Source organism: Pholis gunnellus (genome assembly GCF_910591455.1).
Source record: "Pholis gunnellus genome assembly, chromosome: 5".
NCBI lineage: Eukaryota > Metazoa > Chordata > Actinopteri > Perciformes > Pholidae > Pholis > Pholis gunnellus.
The window spans coordinates 27,365,054-27,381,340 of NC_136531.1; the positions used below are offsets into that span (position 1 = coordinate 27,365,054).

General features: G+C 41.8%; 2 protein-coding genes across 2 annotated transcripts; both read left to right on the top strand.

Annotated features, from left to right (window-relative positions):
• Positions 1-335: 335 nt before the first annotated feature.
• On the top strand, positions 336-8,104 carry LOC306696716 (uncharacterized protein). Its single transcript, XM_079160393.1, has 9 exons — positions 336-400; positions 987-1,234; positions 1,351-1,486; positions 3,082-3,175; positions 3,319-3,401; positions 3,507-3,667; positions 3,822-3,873; positions 4,808-4,895; positions 5,021-8,104. The coding sequence occupies exons 2-9, from the start codon at positions 987-989 to the stop codon at positions 5,383-5,385; spliced, it is 1,227 nt and encodes a 408-aa protein (XP_079016519.1). The 5' UTR covers positions 336-400; the 3' UTR covers positions 5,386-8,104.
• A 142-nt stretch (positions 8,105-8,246) lies between these two features.
• Positions 8,247-15,837, top strand: LOC306696745 (CD209 antigen-like protein C). Its single transcript, XM_079160429.1, has 5 exons — positions 8,247-8,464; positions 9,351-9,458; positions 13,085-13,239; positions 13,472-13,575; positions 15,186-15,837. The coding sequence occupies exons 1-5, from the start codon at positions 8,350-8,352 to the stop codon at positions 15,328-15,330; spliced, it is 627 nt and encodes a 208-aa protein (XP_079016555.1). The 5' UTR covers positions 8,247-8,349; the 3' UTR covers positions 15,331-15,837.
• The last annotated feature ends 450 nt before the right edge of the window (positions 15,838-16,287 follow it).

A 16,287-nucleotide genomic window follows, 5' to 3' on the forward strand; every position in this document is an offset into this window, starting at 1 on the left:
AACGAATCATTCTTATAATTATTTCAACATATATTGATTGCACATATTTTTCAATACGTAAATCAGCAATGATTAGATTTTTACAATATGATATGGACTTAAGAAGCAATTTTTTATTGTCAAATGAAGTGCCTAATCATACCTACTGAATGCGTTTATCAATGTAAGCTTGCTGTATGATGTGAAGAGGACGAAATTATATGTGTTTATTGTAGTTTGTGTTCCTTTAGTAGTCATTTTAAACACTCGTTTATGAAGCTTACATTTTGAAGGTTGATAACGGAAGTAGTTTGGTTCATTGTGGCGGAGTTACACTGGCTAGGAGTTTCACTGGCTAGGAGTTTCATGGGTTACATGAGGTTGTTCGCAGCACGGATTCAGTAGCCTCACCAACGAACAGGTATTGCTTTCACCAAACTCATTGTTACTTTGCTGACATGGTGTTTATGGAACTCACTGGAAAGGAGTTCTGGCATCAAACCGGCTGGCCACTGTTTAACCGTAACTTCGTAACTTAAATTCAACGATGTTAGCCATGGTTAGCTTGTAGCTAGTTAGCCGACCGGTGCTAACGTGCATTTGTTTTTATTCTGCTTGTCAACTCCGTTTTTCTGATTTTGTACATAACAGTTAAATTATCCTCAATGCTGACAAACGTTAGTTTTGAAATAAATGGAGACAACTGTTAGAGTTGTCCTTTGAAACCTCGTGCTAGGGTACTTTTTACTTCTGAACACATTTAACGTGAAGTATTTAAACTCACGGTGCCATTCTGTACGGTGAACAGTGTAAGTTCCCGTTAACGTTACATTGAATGGGTCCTTCAACCGAGCACGCTTCTATCTTTTGTTCCCTTTGGAAGAAGTGACGGCTGTTCATCATTTGGTAAAAGAAAGTGACTACAACAGAAGGCTGCTTTGTGGATCCTTTAATGTCACGTGTTATCTGAAGACCTGCCATCAAATATTTGAATGTGTTTGCTTCAGATGGATGAAAACGTACCTGAGGAGAATGGACAGACGACACCATCGCATGAGGAAGAGATGGAGGTCACCATGACCTCGCAACTAGAAAATGTCATGTTAACACCCGTCAATGCAGACACATCATCAAATACAGAAAAGCTTCCAGAGGAACAAGGAGATGTACATGCAGACTCCACAGCAGCGCTTTCTCTAGATGCTGTTTGTAAGCCGGAGGCCCGTGAGGACGACGATTCAGATGATTCAGACAGGTATTCACACAATCTGACTGAAGGCTTGTTGTTGATGTAGTAAGACTGAACATTCTGGTTACAGCACAAGAATAGATACAAATAATTTACTGATGCTTTTCCTCTCCTGTCTCCAGCTCTTCATCCTCCTCTTCTTCTTCCTCTTCTTCTTCATCCTCCTCTTCTCCCTCTGCCCCCGTTTTTGGGGAGGATGACGACGAGGGTTTCAGCCAACCAGCCCCCATCAAGACCAGAGATGAAGTCCTTCTCGAGGTCAGTCTGTGGCTGCGGTCGAATAGTCCTTTTTTCTTAGGAAGCCTCCTCACTGAGTGAAATGACCTGCAGTATCTAAGTAGCCGCCATGATGAGAGCTGTTAGAATTCTCTAAATGCTAAGGAAAGGTGCTTCAATGCTTCCTTTATTAGCTCCTTTAGCATAGGAGACACGGGACCTTCCTTTACGACAGGAAAGTAGATCATTCCTACACGATTCCTTGCGGCAGCAACATTTAAAGTGATGCACCATGAAAACCAACCAAATGCTTATCTTAAACGGGTTTAATAATCATACTCATAAAGTAATGAGGTTCATGTTGATGAATATGAACAGACAGTGACAATCCTTACATTTCATTTTATTATGTATTTATTTACTTCGAACATGTAAAAAAAGAAAAGAATACGAAATCATATATAATTATAGCAAACTGTCAATGAACAAATTCTCATTCTCAATAACAAAAATCATCCGTAAAAAACCAAACGAGCTAATCCTATGACAGATTATTAAACTGTTAAAAAGCTAAATATAACCAAGCGGTTGAATCCACACTATTGCACAAAGGACATATTGATATTGAAGAGTTTGATTGATGCTGCACATGAGTGACTTGTTTCTACTGAAGCATGATGATTGTTGTGTGACAGCAGCAGGAAGGAAGGAGCTCCGGTTTCTCTCCTTCACACCTCAGCCTCTCACAGAAGAAGCTCTTCATAAAGCCTGCATGGAACAGATTACATGGGGTCATGTTCTAGTTGCTCGTTTTGTAGTCCTCCGTTGTAGTTTCTCCATGGCAGACCTCCGTCAGTGACATCCACTGACACATCATAATGACGTAGCTTAGTGAAAGTGGAGTGGATTCTCTGAACACCACGGTTGTCTTTTCCTAACTCCTAACTCCTCATGAACTCTCCTTCTCTTCTTTCCTTGACCCCATGACGTTTTCCATAGAGGTCAAGGAGAAGTGGTTAGGAATAGACGGTAGGAGGTCATTCTTGGAACTTTCAACCAGAGCCTATGAGTGCATGTTCCAAGAGTCCAATAGAGGATGTTCCCTTGTGTTCTGGCGTGCCTGTTTTCCCTCCATGTTGAAGAGGACAGAAGACGTTCTCTGTGGGTTGTGTCAGTGGAGCAGTAATGTATCGCCCCACATCGTTTCAGCTGCTTTTCCGCTCTGTAGGAAGTGGGATGTATTCAGACATCTGTCTATAAAACACCTTTCCTTACACAACAAAAAGTGTTCATACTTTTTTTCATACACTGTAGGCACAGCTACAGGAGCAGTTTGAGGTTGAGTGTCTTGCCCAACATAGACTAGTGGAGCCGGGGATGGAACCGCCGCTCCTCTGTAGGCTCTACTACTGAGCCACAGTCGCCCAACAAGTGCAGTGTGGCAGCTCTTTTCCCTTTCCACACACTGTGTTCCGTTGTCATTTGTAAGGAGGATACACTCCCCACAAGGTGTCCCAGAATGCACAAGCATCTTATGACACTACTCACTGTACACTATTCCCCCATTGTGTTATTGAGTTCTCGACCCTATGATCTAATAGACCGTTTAGACCAAAAAGCTGACTGTTTGTGTGTAGGAGCTGCCAGCAGTGGAGGAGGTGTCTGTGTCGTTACCAGAAGATGCAGAACTGCAGCCTATAGGAACTGTCTCCAGTGTTATACAGCAACTTGGTAAATATACAAACACACACTCATGCTAAGGTCACACTGCAACTTTCTAACCAACTGGAAAAACAGAGTTTTTCTGAGGTAGAGAATAGTATCAGTGGAGGCATTTATGTGCATTTTTTTAACCGCACTTTGGATGTCTGCAGTTGTAATCCAGTCTTTGAAAGACACGCCCCCTCTGACTGATGACAGCATCATCTTTACGTCTGATAGGCTGGCTCTTGGCAAGGTGGGTGGACCAGCAGTCTCTTTACCTCTGTCTGTTCGTGATTTATGTCCTCCGTTAGCGTCCTGTTGGTTTCTACATGGTAATGTTCTCTTGTTTGTGTTTCAGGTGTTTGAGGTATTTGGTCCAGTGTCCAGTCCTCTGTATATTTTGCGTTTTAACTCTGTGGACCAGTTAAGCAGCAAGGGGCTGACAGAGGGACAGACTGTTTATTACACACCGGACAACAAAGAGTACACCAGTTACATCCTCACACAACATCTCAAAGTGTAAGTGCATGCACACACAGTATACGATGCATGGAGCACATTAAAGCAAGACAAATATAAGGATTAGTTATTTAGTTGGTTTGTTGAGCAGTAGTCACTTTGATAAGATGAAGTGAAGTTTGTTTCTGTGGAATTAAACATGCTTTTCCTTCAGTTTTAAGGGATCTGATGCATCCTGGAAGAACGACCAAGAGCCACCCACGGAGGTAAGCACAGGACTGGAATGTGAACTAGCATGTTGATTAAAGGTTCACAAGTTCCATTGGCCTCCCCTAGTGCGCCGAATGGCATTTGCAAGATTCCATCATGCCTGAAGGAAGACAACCAATCAGAACAGGGAGTCTCTAACGCATTGTCATCGTTAGGGTTGGCTAGGACCCGCTGTAGCATGAAAGCATGGTGGCATTATCTCTAGCCAGCTGCACTGCACCGGCTCCCTCTATGTTAGAAAAAGTCTACGGGATAATGCAAAGCAATCCGGAGGACTTTTTCCAGCGGGTGAGCGGGGGAACTTCATGTCACAGTGCAGGAAAGCACAGTGCGACTGCTGGATGAGTGACAACTTTGTTCAGCTCATTTTTTTTGTAATCGGTGTATCCTGAAAATATGGTGTAATTAGCATACGCCCATGGGAAATAGTTAGCAGATGGCACACTGTTTCTGCTCAATGTGCTGTTGGTTGCATTGTTCTCCGAAACGCCAGAGAACAAAATACTGTGAAGAAGCGAGTGTATCTGTGAAAACGCCATGAACAACCTCCACACTGCCGGAGAGGAACAGAGCTGTTAAGTCATATCTCACATTCATGGACTACTTTATTCCCTTTATACAAGACCTGAAAAGAAAGAAGTCAAGTATTAAAAGCATTGTAAAAAAACAAAAAGTTGAATACGCTTTATTCTGGCGGAACATTTTTCAAAACAGTGTCCTTCTTTGTGAAACCCTCAGGAGTTTAATAATGCTTTGATCAGTGAACTGTGATGGTAACGTGGTGCATATTACTGTTCATATAGACATTTAAAGATGGAAGCAGTGGTTGTAGCTGAAAAATGTTTGCCTCATTTTACTTTGTAAAGTTCATATGAAGCGTTTCCACTAGCCTCTAAACGATGCTGTGTTTGGTCCCTCTCCTCTCTCCAGGCTTTAGATTACAGTGATGATGAGAGAGAACACGAAGCCAAGAAGAAATTGAAAAACTCAAGAAAGAAGAGGGACAATAATAATGCAGGTATTTGCACACATACAGGAAGACAGTAGCTGACATGTTTGGGTGGTTTTATGGTGTTACCATCTGAACAAAGTGGAAAGTATTAAACCTTACTCTGCCTCATCACCTTTTTTCCCTCCCTCCAGATAATCCTTCCCACGTTACCCAGAACACCTCGCTGCAGCAGCGTAATGTCAGGGGTTTCCCATCAAGACACGCAGGACCTCCACTCAGGCACCAGAACCCGAGGAATAACCACCCACTGTTTAGCCACACACCCACTCCACCCAGACACATACACCCATCCCCCAGACACACTGTGTGTCCCATGTACCCCCCCCCTCCCTGCCCTTACCCTCCTCCACCGTCTCACTTTTTCCCCCCACCCAACTTCCCCCTGTACCCTCCTCCTCCTCCTCCTCCCTCTTTCTTCAACCCGTCGTTCTCCTGTTCTCTCTGGCCACCAAACTCTGTGCCCTTCTCTGACTCCCCTCCTCCTCCCCCCCAGTAATGTATATGTACACACTAACCAGAGCTTCTGCTGGTGAGTTGTTTTGGGTTGTCATCTTTTTGTAGACTGTCAGACTGGACAAATCCTGGCTGTGCTTGTTAACTGTTTGTTAGGCTCTACAATCACTGAGTATGAAATATGAACATAGCTGATGGAGCTCAGTAATGTGCCGTCACCAACCACTGCAGTGTTTTTAAGTTTTCCCATCTAGACCTCCTGAAGAGCCTTTGACTTTATGTAAATGTCCTGCTTGTTTTATTTTCTTCTATTTACTGGGTAAAACTATTTTTGAACAAAGCAGACGTGGCTTCTTGACTCTTTCATGATTATGATTTTAATGAGCTAGCAGGACTTGCAAAAGAAAAAACAAATGTGTGGAAAGGAACTACTTCCTCTTGTATCAGTGGCAAACATTAAAGGAGGCGGTTGGTTGCCTGTCTTAGTGGATTTTCCCGCATTTACAAACTGCATATGCGTGCGCTGGGATCAGCTCCAGCCCCCCCTCGGCCCTCTAAAGCAGTGGTTCTCAAATGGGGTACGCGAGATTTTTTTTAAATAGATTTAAAATTAGCATCTATTCAAAAATCCTTATTTAATAAATATCACGTGACTATTTACTTACACTGGGCATGCAGTGGGTGCCGGTCCTACTGGTTTTCAAACTGGTTTCCCTTCCGTGCGTGTGTTGTGTTCGTGTAACAGCAGCAGCTGTTCTCTGCCTCTGTTGCCAGATTCGTCACACATTCACAAACATATTGCTGGAGATCTAAAAGCCACATCTCATATATATTGCGGGGATTACGATTGTATAAGTGTAGCACTACATCACAGCCACGTATGAAGAAATAGATTTATGGAAAGATCGCATCAACCTGGATTCGAACTCTGTCAAGCAAAATAGTAATATATTCAAATACGGCCGCGCTACGCGATCCACCACTTGCATCTTATGTCACGATTTAGCGCCTTTCCCTACAAGTGGCTGATCATGATTTGCAGACCTCCGCCCTCTGTAAACTATCAATGGATAAAACCTACAATAGAAAAGTCACGGAGTTTAATTCTGCGTGGACGTTTTCATCTGCTTTCACTGCCAACGATGCTGGCTTACCTGTATGCTTGATATGTGGCGAGAAATTTGCAAACAACAAAAAACGTAATGTTGAAAGATGCTTCCAGAACAAACACACAGCATTTACTGAAAGTATCACGCTGGAGATGAGCGACAAAGAGCGATTCCTCTGCTGCTGCAGCAAACTCCTCTTCATAAGAGTTTGATATCGTTGTAACAGGTAAAATAGCAATAAAATGTCAACAAGTGTCTTTATTCTTGTTCTATATTTTCATAAATACAACAAACTATAGTTTTTGTATATATAATATAACTATATATAAAACTTTATAAACTGACATCAAATAGCTTTTGCGGCTCCAGACACATTTTATTTGGTGGAAAATAGATCAAAATGTCTCTTTGGACAGTAAAGGTTGCCGACCCCTGTCCTAAACAATGCAATCTTCAGTGTCGACAGTTTAATAAATCAGACACTGATGACCTTTTTTTCAACCAAAAATGCTTTGCGCTGGTTAGGGGATACTTGGCTGAAAAAATGTTTCACAGGGGGTACATCACTGAAAAAAGGTTGAGAACCACTGCTCTAAAGGGTGAGCTCTGATGGATGGATTCTGGTCCTCCTGCAGATGCAGTCAAATTACAGTTGAGCAGAGCAGACATACATTTAATGTCTAAATAATACACAAAACCTTTCTACTTTTTGATTCTACTCTCAGGCTTGATTCTCTAAATGTATCTCTGTGTTGAGGTCCAGTCTCATGAGTGTGTCCTTCATACAGTCATGTTGGTTTTACGGTCTGAAACATGGACAATCAGTTGCATGTTTTGTTGAAAATAATCAGCTGAAGAGTCCCATTAGGGTGTGAACGTGATGCGAGGACAAGTTATTTTCACTCGTGTCATATTGTATATGTACTGTATATATTTTTGTTCCAGAATGCTTTCTACATGTCAGTGTTTTCCCCATTTAATGAGCTGCTTCAACATGTCTTTGTGTAAGACTGGCGACAGGAGCGTGAGCCACATTTCTCTTGTCCAACATGTCTCTGTAACCCTGTTGTGTAATCACTGCCTCTTCCACAACAGGACGTTTCTACAGAGTCAAAACAGTGAATACATGGGTGAATATTTTAGTTAATTTGCTGAGAAACATTTTCTTATCATGTCCCACCTGAGGTCATGTCATCTCCAGTTTGAGGCAAGGACCAATTGGCAGTCAGGAAACCTAGAATGACATCAGTTTGATTTGATCTGACTGGCTCATCGTGAAGTACTTCAAATGAAAAACACTTGAGTTTGAAGTTTAGCTGCCTTACATGATTAGGACTACATTGAAATGTCATTTGAATTTACATTTGGCAAAACGTAAAAATGGGAAACTTCATTTTCATATAATCTGAAAAGGTCTGTGTAACATAACTCATAAACACACCACGCACATATTCTTAAATAACACACAAAATGTGTTGTTCTTTTTATACTTAAATATTTGATTACGGTTTTCTTTGTAGCAAGGGAAAACAAATCCAAAACAAGTAAAGGAATAATACTAGTAAATCATGCACTCAACAAAATGTGTTTTATCTCAATACTATTTAGTAAAATATTTAAAAAATGTTTGAAAGATCCTGTTGTAACACAACAAAACCCTAAATAAATGGTAAATAAACAATAAATGCTTATTTATTCTCACTGATTTTCTCCTAAAATGTGAATGAAATATATATTAAATAATTAAGAAAAATAGCCAAAGAAGCATCAAGTGCATACTGTCTATATAGGAAACCATTACTTCCTCTCCACAGGACAGGAGGACAAACAGGAAAGGGTTGTGGTGTTCAGAGTGCTGCACGTCAGAAAACACACTTTCTCACTGCAGCTGCTTCACAATGGCTGTGTTCTTTCATTCTAGTGAGGCTCCCATCAACTTTGAAGATGGCAAGTATCAGCAATTCCCCAAACCTGAAACTGAGAATGCTGCTACAGAGAAGAATCCCAAACCAAGTAAGTAATCAGGGACATATACATATATGTATGAAGAATGGAATGTATTTACCTGAGAGGAAAAAACATTTGCCCTCTTTCTGAATTAATGTGAACAATTTTATTATTATCTCGGAATTATGAGAAACGTCGTGGAAAGAAATCTGTTTTTCTGAATCAACGAGATACCTCAATGTCCCAAGAGAGGAAGCAAACTTCTCCCATCACTTTAATCTGGTTTTATGGTGTGGGTTTGAGACGTCGGGAGATACTGTAAGACATGTTAAGTAATATAGATAGTATTGTTATTAGTGTGTCCACTTTGTGCAGGACCTCAAGACTTTGTTGTTCTACAGTCTGTGGTTCTGATCTGCTGGACGTTAGGTTGTTTCTCCAGAAGCAGTTGAACCAACATGGCCTGCTTCACAAATAGGAGATGATGCATCAGAAATGCATTCAGACTGAATAAGGTGACTCGAGAGAAACTCAGTAGCACTCACGTCATTCTTCATTAGTTTCTCAATGCTGGATTCAACTAAACAGAGCGGAAAGGTTTGCTTCCATGAAATCGAGCTCTCAAGGAAATGAGAGCCTCTAATTCATTCAGAAAAAAACGATTTTCTTCATAAAAACTTCTCAGAAGTCTGAGGTAATAATCTTAATAGAACATATTATTATTATTAAAATGCTATTATATTTTTGTGGTAAAGTATAGTTACATAGTTAATAACAATAATATCATTATTTTGATTATTTAAGTGGATTTTTAAAGTTAATATTAAGTACCAGATGTATTGTTTGATTGATTAATATGACCAGAAATTAGCTAAGAAATTGTTTTCTGTGTGTGTGTGTGTGTGTGTGTGTGTGTGTGTGTGTGTGTGTGTGTGTGTGTGTGTGTGTTCAGAGCTAAAACATCTCAGTGTGGTTCTGCTGTGCTGTGGTCTGCTGTGTGTTCTTCAGGGGATTCTCAACATCTCTCTGAGACTGGCTCTGAGTGAGCCCACTGATCAAGGTAGGTACAGACACCTGACTGCAGCTCGCAAGCTTCTTTTAGCTCACTGTTCTGGTTCCACAGCCTCTCACCGGGCTCTTTGGGTTCACACCAAACAGCAGACAGACACAGTTAGGCAGCTGGTGAACATAGTGGAGCATTTAGCAGCTAACGAGACAGATGGCTACATCAGGAGCTGAGAATATTGGACTTGCATTCATCAGGTGGACACAAAGACCATTCCTCATGAATCATCATGTTGCTCTGCAGCTGTTAATATGTAAATTGCAGTGGCGGGCCGTGCATTTTATCCCTGGGCCTTCTGTGCTGTTCTACTACAGTTGAATTACCTCCTAACAACGTCATTATGACGCATCAATCCAGCAAACCTGCAGCGGATCCACGCATTCCACCACACAAGAGCACGAGCCATTCAAATACTATTCATAAAAACGACACGATAGACAAATGAACAGTAGTAACGTTACTATGTAAAAGAACTGACGCAGTTTGTGACTTACCGAAACTTAGAGTTTAATCCCATTACATTGTTTCAGTTCCAGTAAAAAGTTCTTCTCGATTCATGGATCCAGTGATGACAGTCAAGTCTCCCCAGTTGTATTTCGCCGGTCTGCTGCGGCAGGCTCGCAGCGGGGCCGGGAGCCCGCCGGCCAGCGCAGACCGCACATCGGGCCGCGGTTGTGGAGATGTTTCCCTGTGAAAGTGTTGTAGATCCATTCGAGTCTCTCCAAAAGTTTTGAAATGCTATGGTGTCCTCAGGTTAGCGTAGCAGAGCCATTTTACCCAGCCATAAAATGTGCAAAGCTTCTCCGACACTGTCAGCTGTTGAGTGCTAAAAAAACAAAGCTAGTTAAAATAAAAATAAACTACACCAACTAAGCTCTGCTGGCAAGTTAAGTTTCGTTTTTCCAATAGTCACGTGCTTGCCCACTGACCAATCACAGCACACACTTCACCTCACTCCTGCAAAGTGAGCTGGAGTAATGCTGACGTAGCTGTAGGCCTGCAGGCCGCTCTGGCGCGTCTAAGAATCTCAAACTAAAGACATTGGTTGAACACTATGACAATCAACAATATCGTCCCCATTCACTTAAACTGCACATGGAGGCACTGGTGAGTCTGCAGGCCTGGGGCCTCTCTTCTTACCTAGAGACACAGAGGTGAAATCTGATTGGATTAAAGCTCTACTTAAAACAAGCTGCACTGGAAGCAGAGCAACTGAGGAGCACAGTAGCTGTGCAATGAGAACATAAGATAATGGGGAAAATATTTTTATAAATTATGATACATGTAGTGTATTTAAGAAAAATTATTAAATTATAAAATAGCTATAACTTTGTGATTCTGTTTAGGCCAGCAGAGAAGGCTTTGCAGGCCCTGACGGTAAATAGACATGTTGTAAACTGTTTGCCAACAAAATGACCATTACAACTACTAGGCACACCTGTTCAGTTGCTTGTTAACACAAATAGCTAATCAGCCAATCACATGGCAGCAACTCAATGCATTTAGGCCTCTAGACGTGGTGAAGACGACTTGCTGAAGTTCAAAGCGAGCATCAGAATGAGGAAGAAAGGGGATTTAAGTGACTTTGAACGTGGCGTGGTTGTTGGTGCCAGACGGGCTGGTCTGAGTATTTCAAAAACTGCTGATCTACTGGGATTTTCACCCACAACCATCTCTAGGGTTTACAGAGAACGGTTCGAAAAAGAGAAAATATCCAGTGAGCGGCAGTTGTGTGGACGAAAATGCCTTGTTGATGTCAGAGGTCAGGAGAATAGGCAGAGTGGATGGAGATGATAGAAAGGCAACAGGAACTCAAATAACCACTCGTTACAACCAAGGTCTGCAGAATACCATCTCTGAACACACAACATGTGGAACCTTGAAGCAGACGGGCTACAGCAGCAGAAGACCACACCGGGGAAAACTGAGGAAACAGGAAACTGAGGCTACAATTCCCACAGGCTCACCAAAATAATAATAGAAGATTGGAAAATCGTTGCCTGGTCTGATGAGTCTCCATTTCAGCTGCGACATTCAGATGGTCGGGTCGCAATGTGTCGTAAACAACATGAAAGCATGGGTCCATCCTGCCTTGTATCAGCGGTTCAGGCTGCTGGTGGTGGTGTAATGGTGTGGGGGATATTTTCTTGGCACACTTTGTACCAATTGAGCGTGGTTAAAACACCACGACCTACCTGAGTATTGTTGCTGACCATGTCCATCCCTTTATGACACAGTGGACCCATCTTCTGATGGCTACTTCCAGAAGGATAATGCAGCATGTCACAAAGCTCAAATCATCTCAAACTGGTTACTTGACCATGATGATGAGTTCACTGTACTCCAATGGCCTCCACAGTCACCACATCTCAATCCAATAGAGCACCTTTGGGATGTGGTGGAACGGGAGATCTGCATCATGGATGTGCAGCCGACGAATCTGCAGCAACTACGTGATGCTATCATGTCAATATGGAGCAAAATGTGTGAGGAATGTTTCCAACACCTTGTTGAATCTATGCTACGAAGAATTAAGGCAGTTCTGAAGGCAAAAGGGAATCCAACCCGGTACTAGCAAGGTGTACCTAATAAAGTGGCCGGTGAGTGTATATATATATATATATATATATATATATATATATATATGGCTGGCTGATATATATGGCTGGCTGGCTGATATATATATATATATATATATATACATATATAGGGGTTAATACTGCTAGAGACACGATATTATAGTAGTAGTAGTAGTTCTTACTGCATTGTAAGAACTTAATGAAGTCTGTATATAGATTCATGATCGTTCAATATGTACTGTACACCTCCTTTAGCAAGGCCACCAGTGGAATTTGATCTGTTCACTGATGGTCTATATATTGTCCACACTGACAGGAATAACATTCTGTGTGAAGCACTGAACACTGAAATGTTAAAAGATAAAAGTCAGTTCACCCAAATGACAAAGAAACAGATGTCCTCATTTAGCTCTCGTGAGATGTTGCCATGCAGGATTGCATAGTTTCATCGGTTCAAGTTCTGAGATTTCTGCCTCCACAGCAATACAACGTGACATCAAGGGAGTTTAGTTTGTGGTACTCGCTGCATCAGGCCCTTCAGCTAACTCCAATGTAAACCCATCCACATCATTAGATGGTCAGAGACACTGACGTAGTCCAGGAAGTCCTCTCAGGGAAGAAGTTGGTGGATGGGTCAAACAATCACAGACTTTCATCCAAGAGACCTGTGTTCATGTCCTGTGTAAAACTAAAGCAACATTGACTCATTAACCTTATTTTCATTACGTAACTTCTGTACTTAACTAACACCAGATATGTAACAAACGTAGCGATCCTTTTCTAAACCTAACCAAGTGGTTTTGAGTCTAAACCAAGTAAACCTGAAAAGTAAGGAAACCTACGTTGGAAGTGTATTTTGAAAAGACACCATGAGTCTTTATTGACACGTCAACAACTGATGCTAGAGGTGAACCTTGAGCGGACCAAGCGTTGTGAGAAGGCATTGTGTTTAGCAGCATGCTGCTCTTTGTTGCATCATGAGACTGTTCTGTCCTCTGTGGTCTGTGTTGTGACGTGCTATGTCTGTGTTGCTGTGATGAGGTGAGGCAGAGGAAGAGAGGTGTCCACAGGGCTGGCTGATGTTCGGCTCCAGTTGTTACTACATTTCCTTACAGAGGAGGAGCTGGGATGGCAGCCGGCAGGACTGTGTGCAGAGAGAAGCTGACTTGGTCATCATCAACAGCAGACAGGAACAGGTACCTTCATGTTCATTTGCAACTTCCTGATTTGCTTCTTCTTTTTTTTCTAAATTGTATCTGTAAAGAAATAGCCTGGGTGAATGTCGTGCAGACATCTTGTTTGCTCATTATTAAACTGAATGTCATTGCTACAAATGTTCTGTGGGCTGATCCAGAAACTCAGATTTCTAAATCAGCAGTGTGTCATTCTGTAGTTCCTTTGTGTTTTGAGCCGGTTGCTTTCTCACAGGCCTTCCTCACTGGATTCACCATGGCAGCATGGGTCGGTATGACTGACAGGGAGGAGGAAGGGATTTGGATCTGGGTGGATGGAACACCAGTGAAAAGAGACGGGTGAGATACTGATAGACATACATGGGGAACTGTGCTGCAGGAAGTGACACCCTTTGTTATGATTCATACAGATGAGGAATGCATGTCATTACATGGACAGTGCTTTAGACTTCTGTTTAGGGAATGATGTTTCAGTTTTATATCATGTTCAGGTTAGCATAGCATAGCTCCAAACACGCTCAGTTCAAATGAAACACATTCCCAGCCATAAAATGTGTGACGCTGTCAGCCAGGAACACCGTTCATACAAATCCTTTTCCTGGCTGAGTCAGGGCTGCTGTTATAATGTTATAATTTCTTCCATATCTTTCAATTTGAACTCTCACTACTCCAACTACCTTCTGCCAGCTTCCTTAAATTTCACATTAGTCACTCGCTGGCCCACTGACCAATCACGGCGCACCTTAATGCAGACGTACTTAGCAGGCTACCTCAGTGCCAAAGGCACGTCAAAGAATACGGCCAACATGTCAAACTAAAGATCTGATTGGTTGAAGAATATGACAATCAACAATAACATCCCCACTTACTTAGACTACAAAGGCTCTCTAGAGGACATCGGGCCTCTCTTACATATCATCTCTTACAGACACAGAGGTGAAATCTGATTGGATAAAAGCTCTCCTTAAAACAAGCTGCACTGGAAGCAGAGCAACTGAGGAAAACAGTACCTGTGCAATGACAAAATAAGATAATGGGAAAAATATTTTTATAAATTATAATACATGTAGTGTATTTATGAAAAATTATTAAATTATAATATAGCTATAACTTTATGATTCTGTTTAGGCCAGCAGAGAAGGCTTTGCAGGCCCTGACGGCCCACCACTGGTAGAATGGTCAGAATGTCACACCTGTGGAACTGAACCAACTGAACCAACAGGGGCGTTGCACAGTAATGAGTAACAGTACTCAGTCTGACAGTAATCTCACATGCAGCGATTCTGTGCCGTTGATCCAGAATGTGTACAAGCTACATGTCATGAAGGATTTTCTCCTCTTTTCGTCGTTCGGCTCTCTCTGCTCCCTCAGCCCATCTATCCTCCTCTCAGTCCTCGGACCTGCCATCCTCTCTAACCACCGGCAGCCAGTCCTGCTCTCCTCACATCACCCCACTTACACACCTGTTGCATTTACCTCGTCGGCAGAGCTGATGAGGGAAATGGCAACAGGGGAGAGTCTGAGAGCATCTGGTGGATGGTCAGAGGACGGCAGGTCAGGGACAGAGAGCCAGGCCAGGCAAAACAACAAAGAGACTAGAAAGTCCTCGTGACACTACACTTTTGGATGTTGTAAGAACCTAGATGGTAACGTTCCTCTTTTAACACTGTTTTACAACAGCTACTTGTGACACATGAGAGGAGAACAGGGGCACAGTTTTTAGTTTGGTGACGCAAGAGCAAATGTAGTTTGTCCTGAAACCAAAAATGCACCTCGCTGAAAGCAATAAATACATCTTTAGAAAAATAAATACGGTATGTCCCTGATGAAGAAAAAAAGCTTCTGTCAGGAGTCACGCACCTTCTTCTGTGGAGACCGTACATGATTAGCTACAGTAAATACTAGAAAACATGTGCCATCTCATGCTGAGTTGAACTGTCTGTCTGCAGGTTGCGCTGGGCCCGTGGGCAGCCTGATGACTCGCTTGGAGGAGAAGACTGTGGTGACCTTCGCACAATGATTGATTTCATTGGCTTAAACGACTTCAACTGTAGTGCCAGAGTCCAGTGGATCTGTGAGCAAACGTTAGGGTAGCTTTAACAGAAGTGTGTACTCTGCCTGTAACTAGTCCTGTTTGTTTGTTCTTGATGTAAACAATAAAACCAAATGTCAGAACCACAGAGGAACCAGCAGGAAGGCTTTGTTGAGCAGCAATAATAAATATAATATTAATCACACAGGAGAAGTTTTAGTTGGTTTTAACCTGCAACCTCCCCACTATATGCCACTAAATCTTACGCACTGGCCCTTTAAGGGAAGATAGAATAGGATTTGATCTCTGGCCGGTTTGCTGTGACTGAGTTGTGATAGATCTGCTGTGTGTAAGGTGAAAAGTCTGTAGCTGTTTATGTGTTCGTGTATTTGTCCAAACTTGTTTTGTAATCACTTTTTGTAACACAATAAGAAAATAATAATAATAGTTATATGGCATATGTCATCAAACGTTTAGGCTTAAGCTGCACAAGTCTTAAATTAAATTACTGAAATAGAATGATAATATCAACAGTTGTATATAATATCACAATTGCAAATAATTATATCACACCACTCATAAACTATTGTATATTGAATGTGAGTATAATAAAATGTTTTATTAAAAACAAGTACTTGGTAAATCATTATTTTCCATTGAATCTTTCATATGTTTGCCAGTATGGCCGTGAAGTTGGCACTAAATGTCATTTATTTACATTTTATTGCACACCATTGTTCTGTTCAAGAAATGTCAATGTGTATTCAATTGTATTGAGACTGCTTTGTTAGGCTGCACTACACTAATTGTGGCGCAATGGCGACGCCTAGTGGCGAAACAGAGATGATGTTTTTGGATGACGTTGCTGTATAAGTAGATGAGGTTTAGTTTCTACGTGTTTCAAACGGAGTGCTGTACGGCTGTTCTGAATATCGGATCCTCGGAGGAATACGTCCGTTAGTTTTCCTTTGGTTATTGTAGGTAGATATCGTCATTAACAGTTGTGTGAATATGTAGGC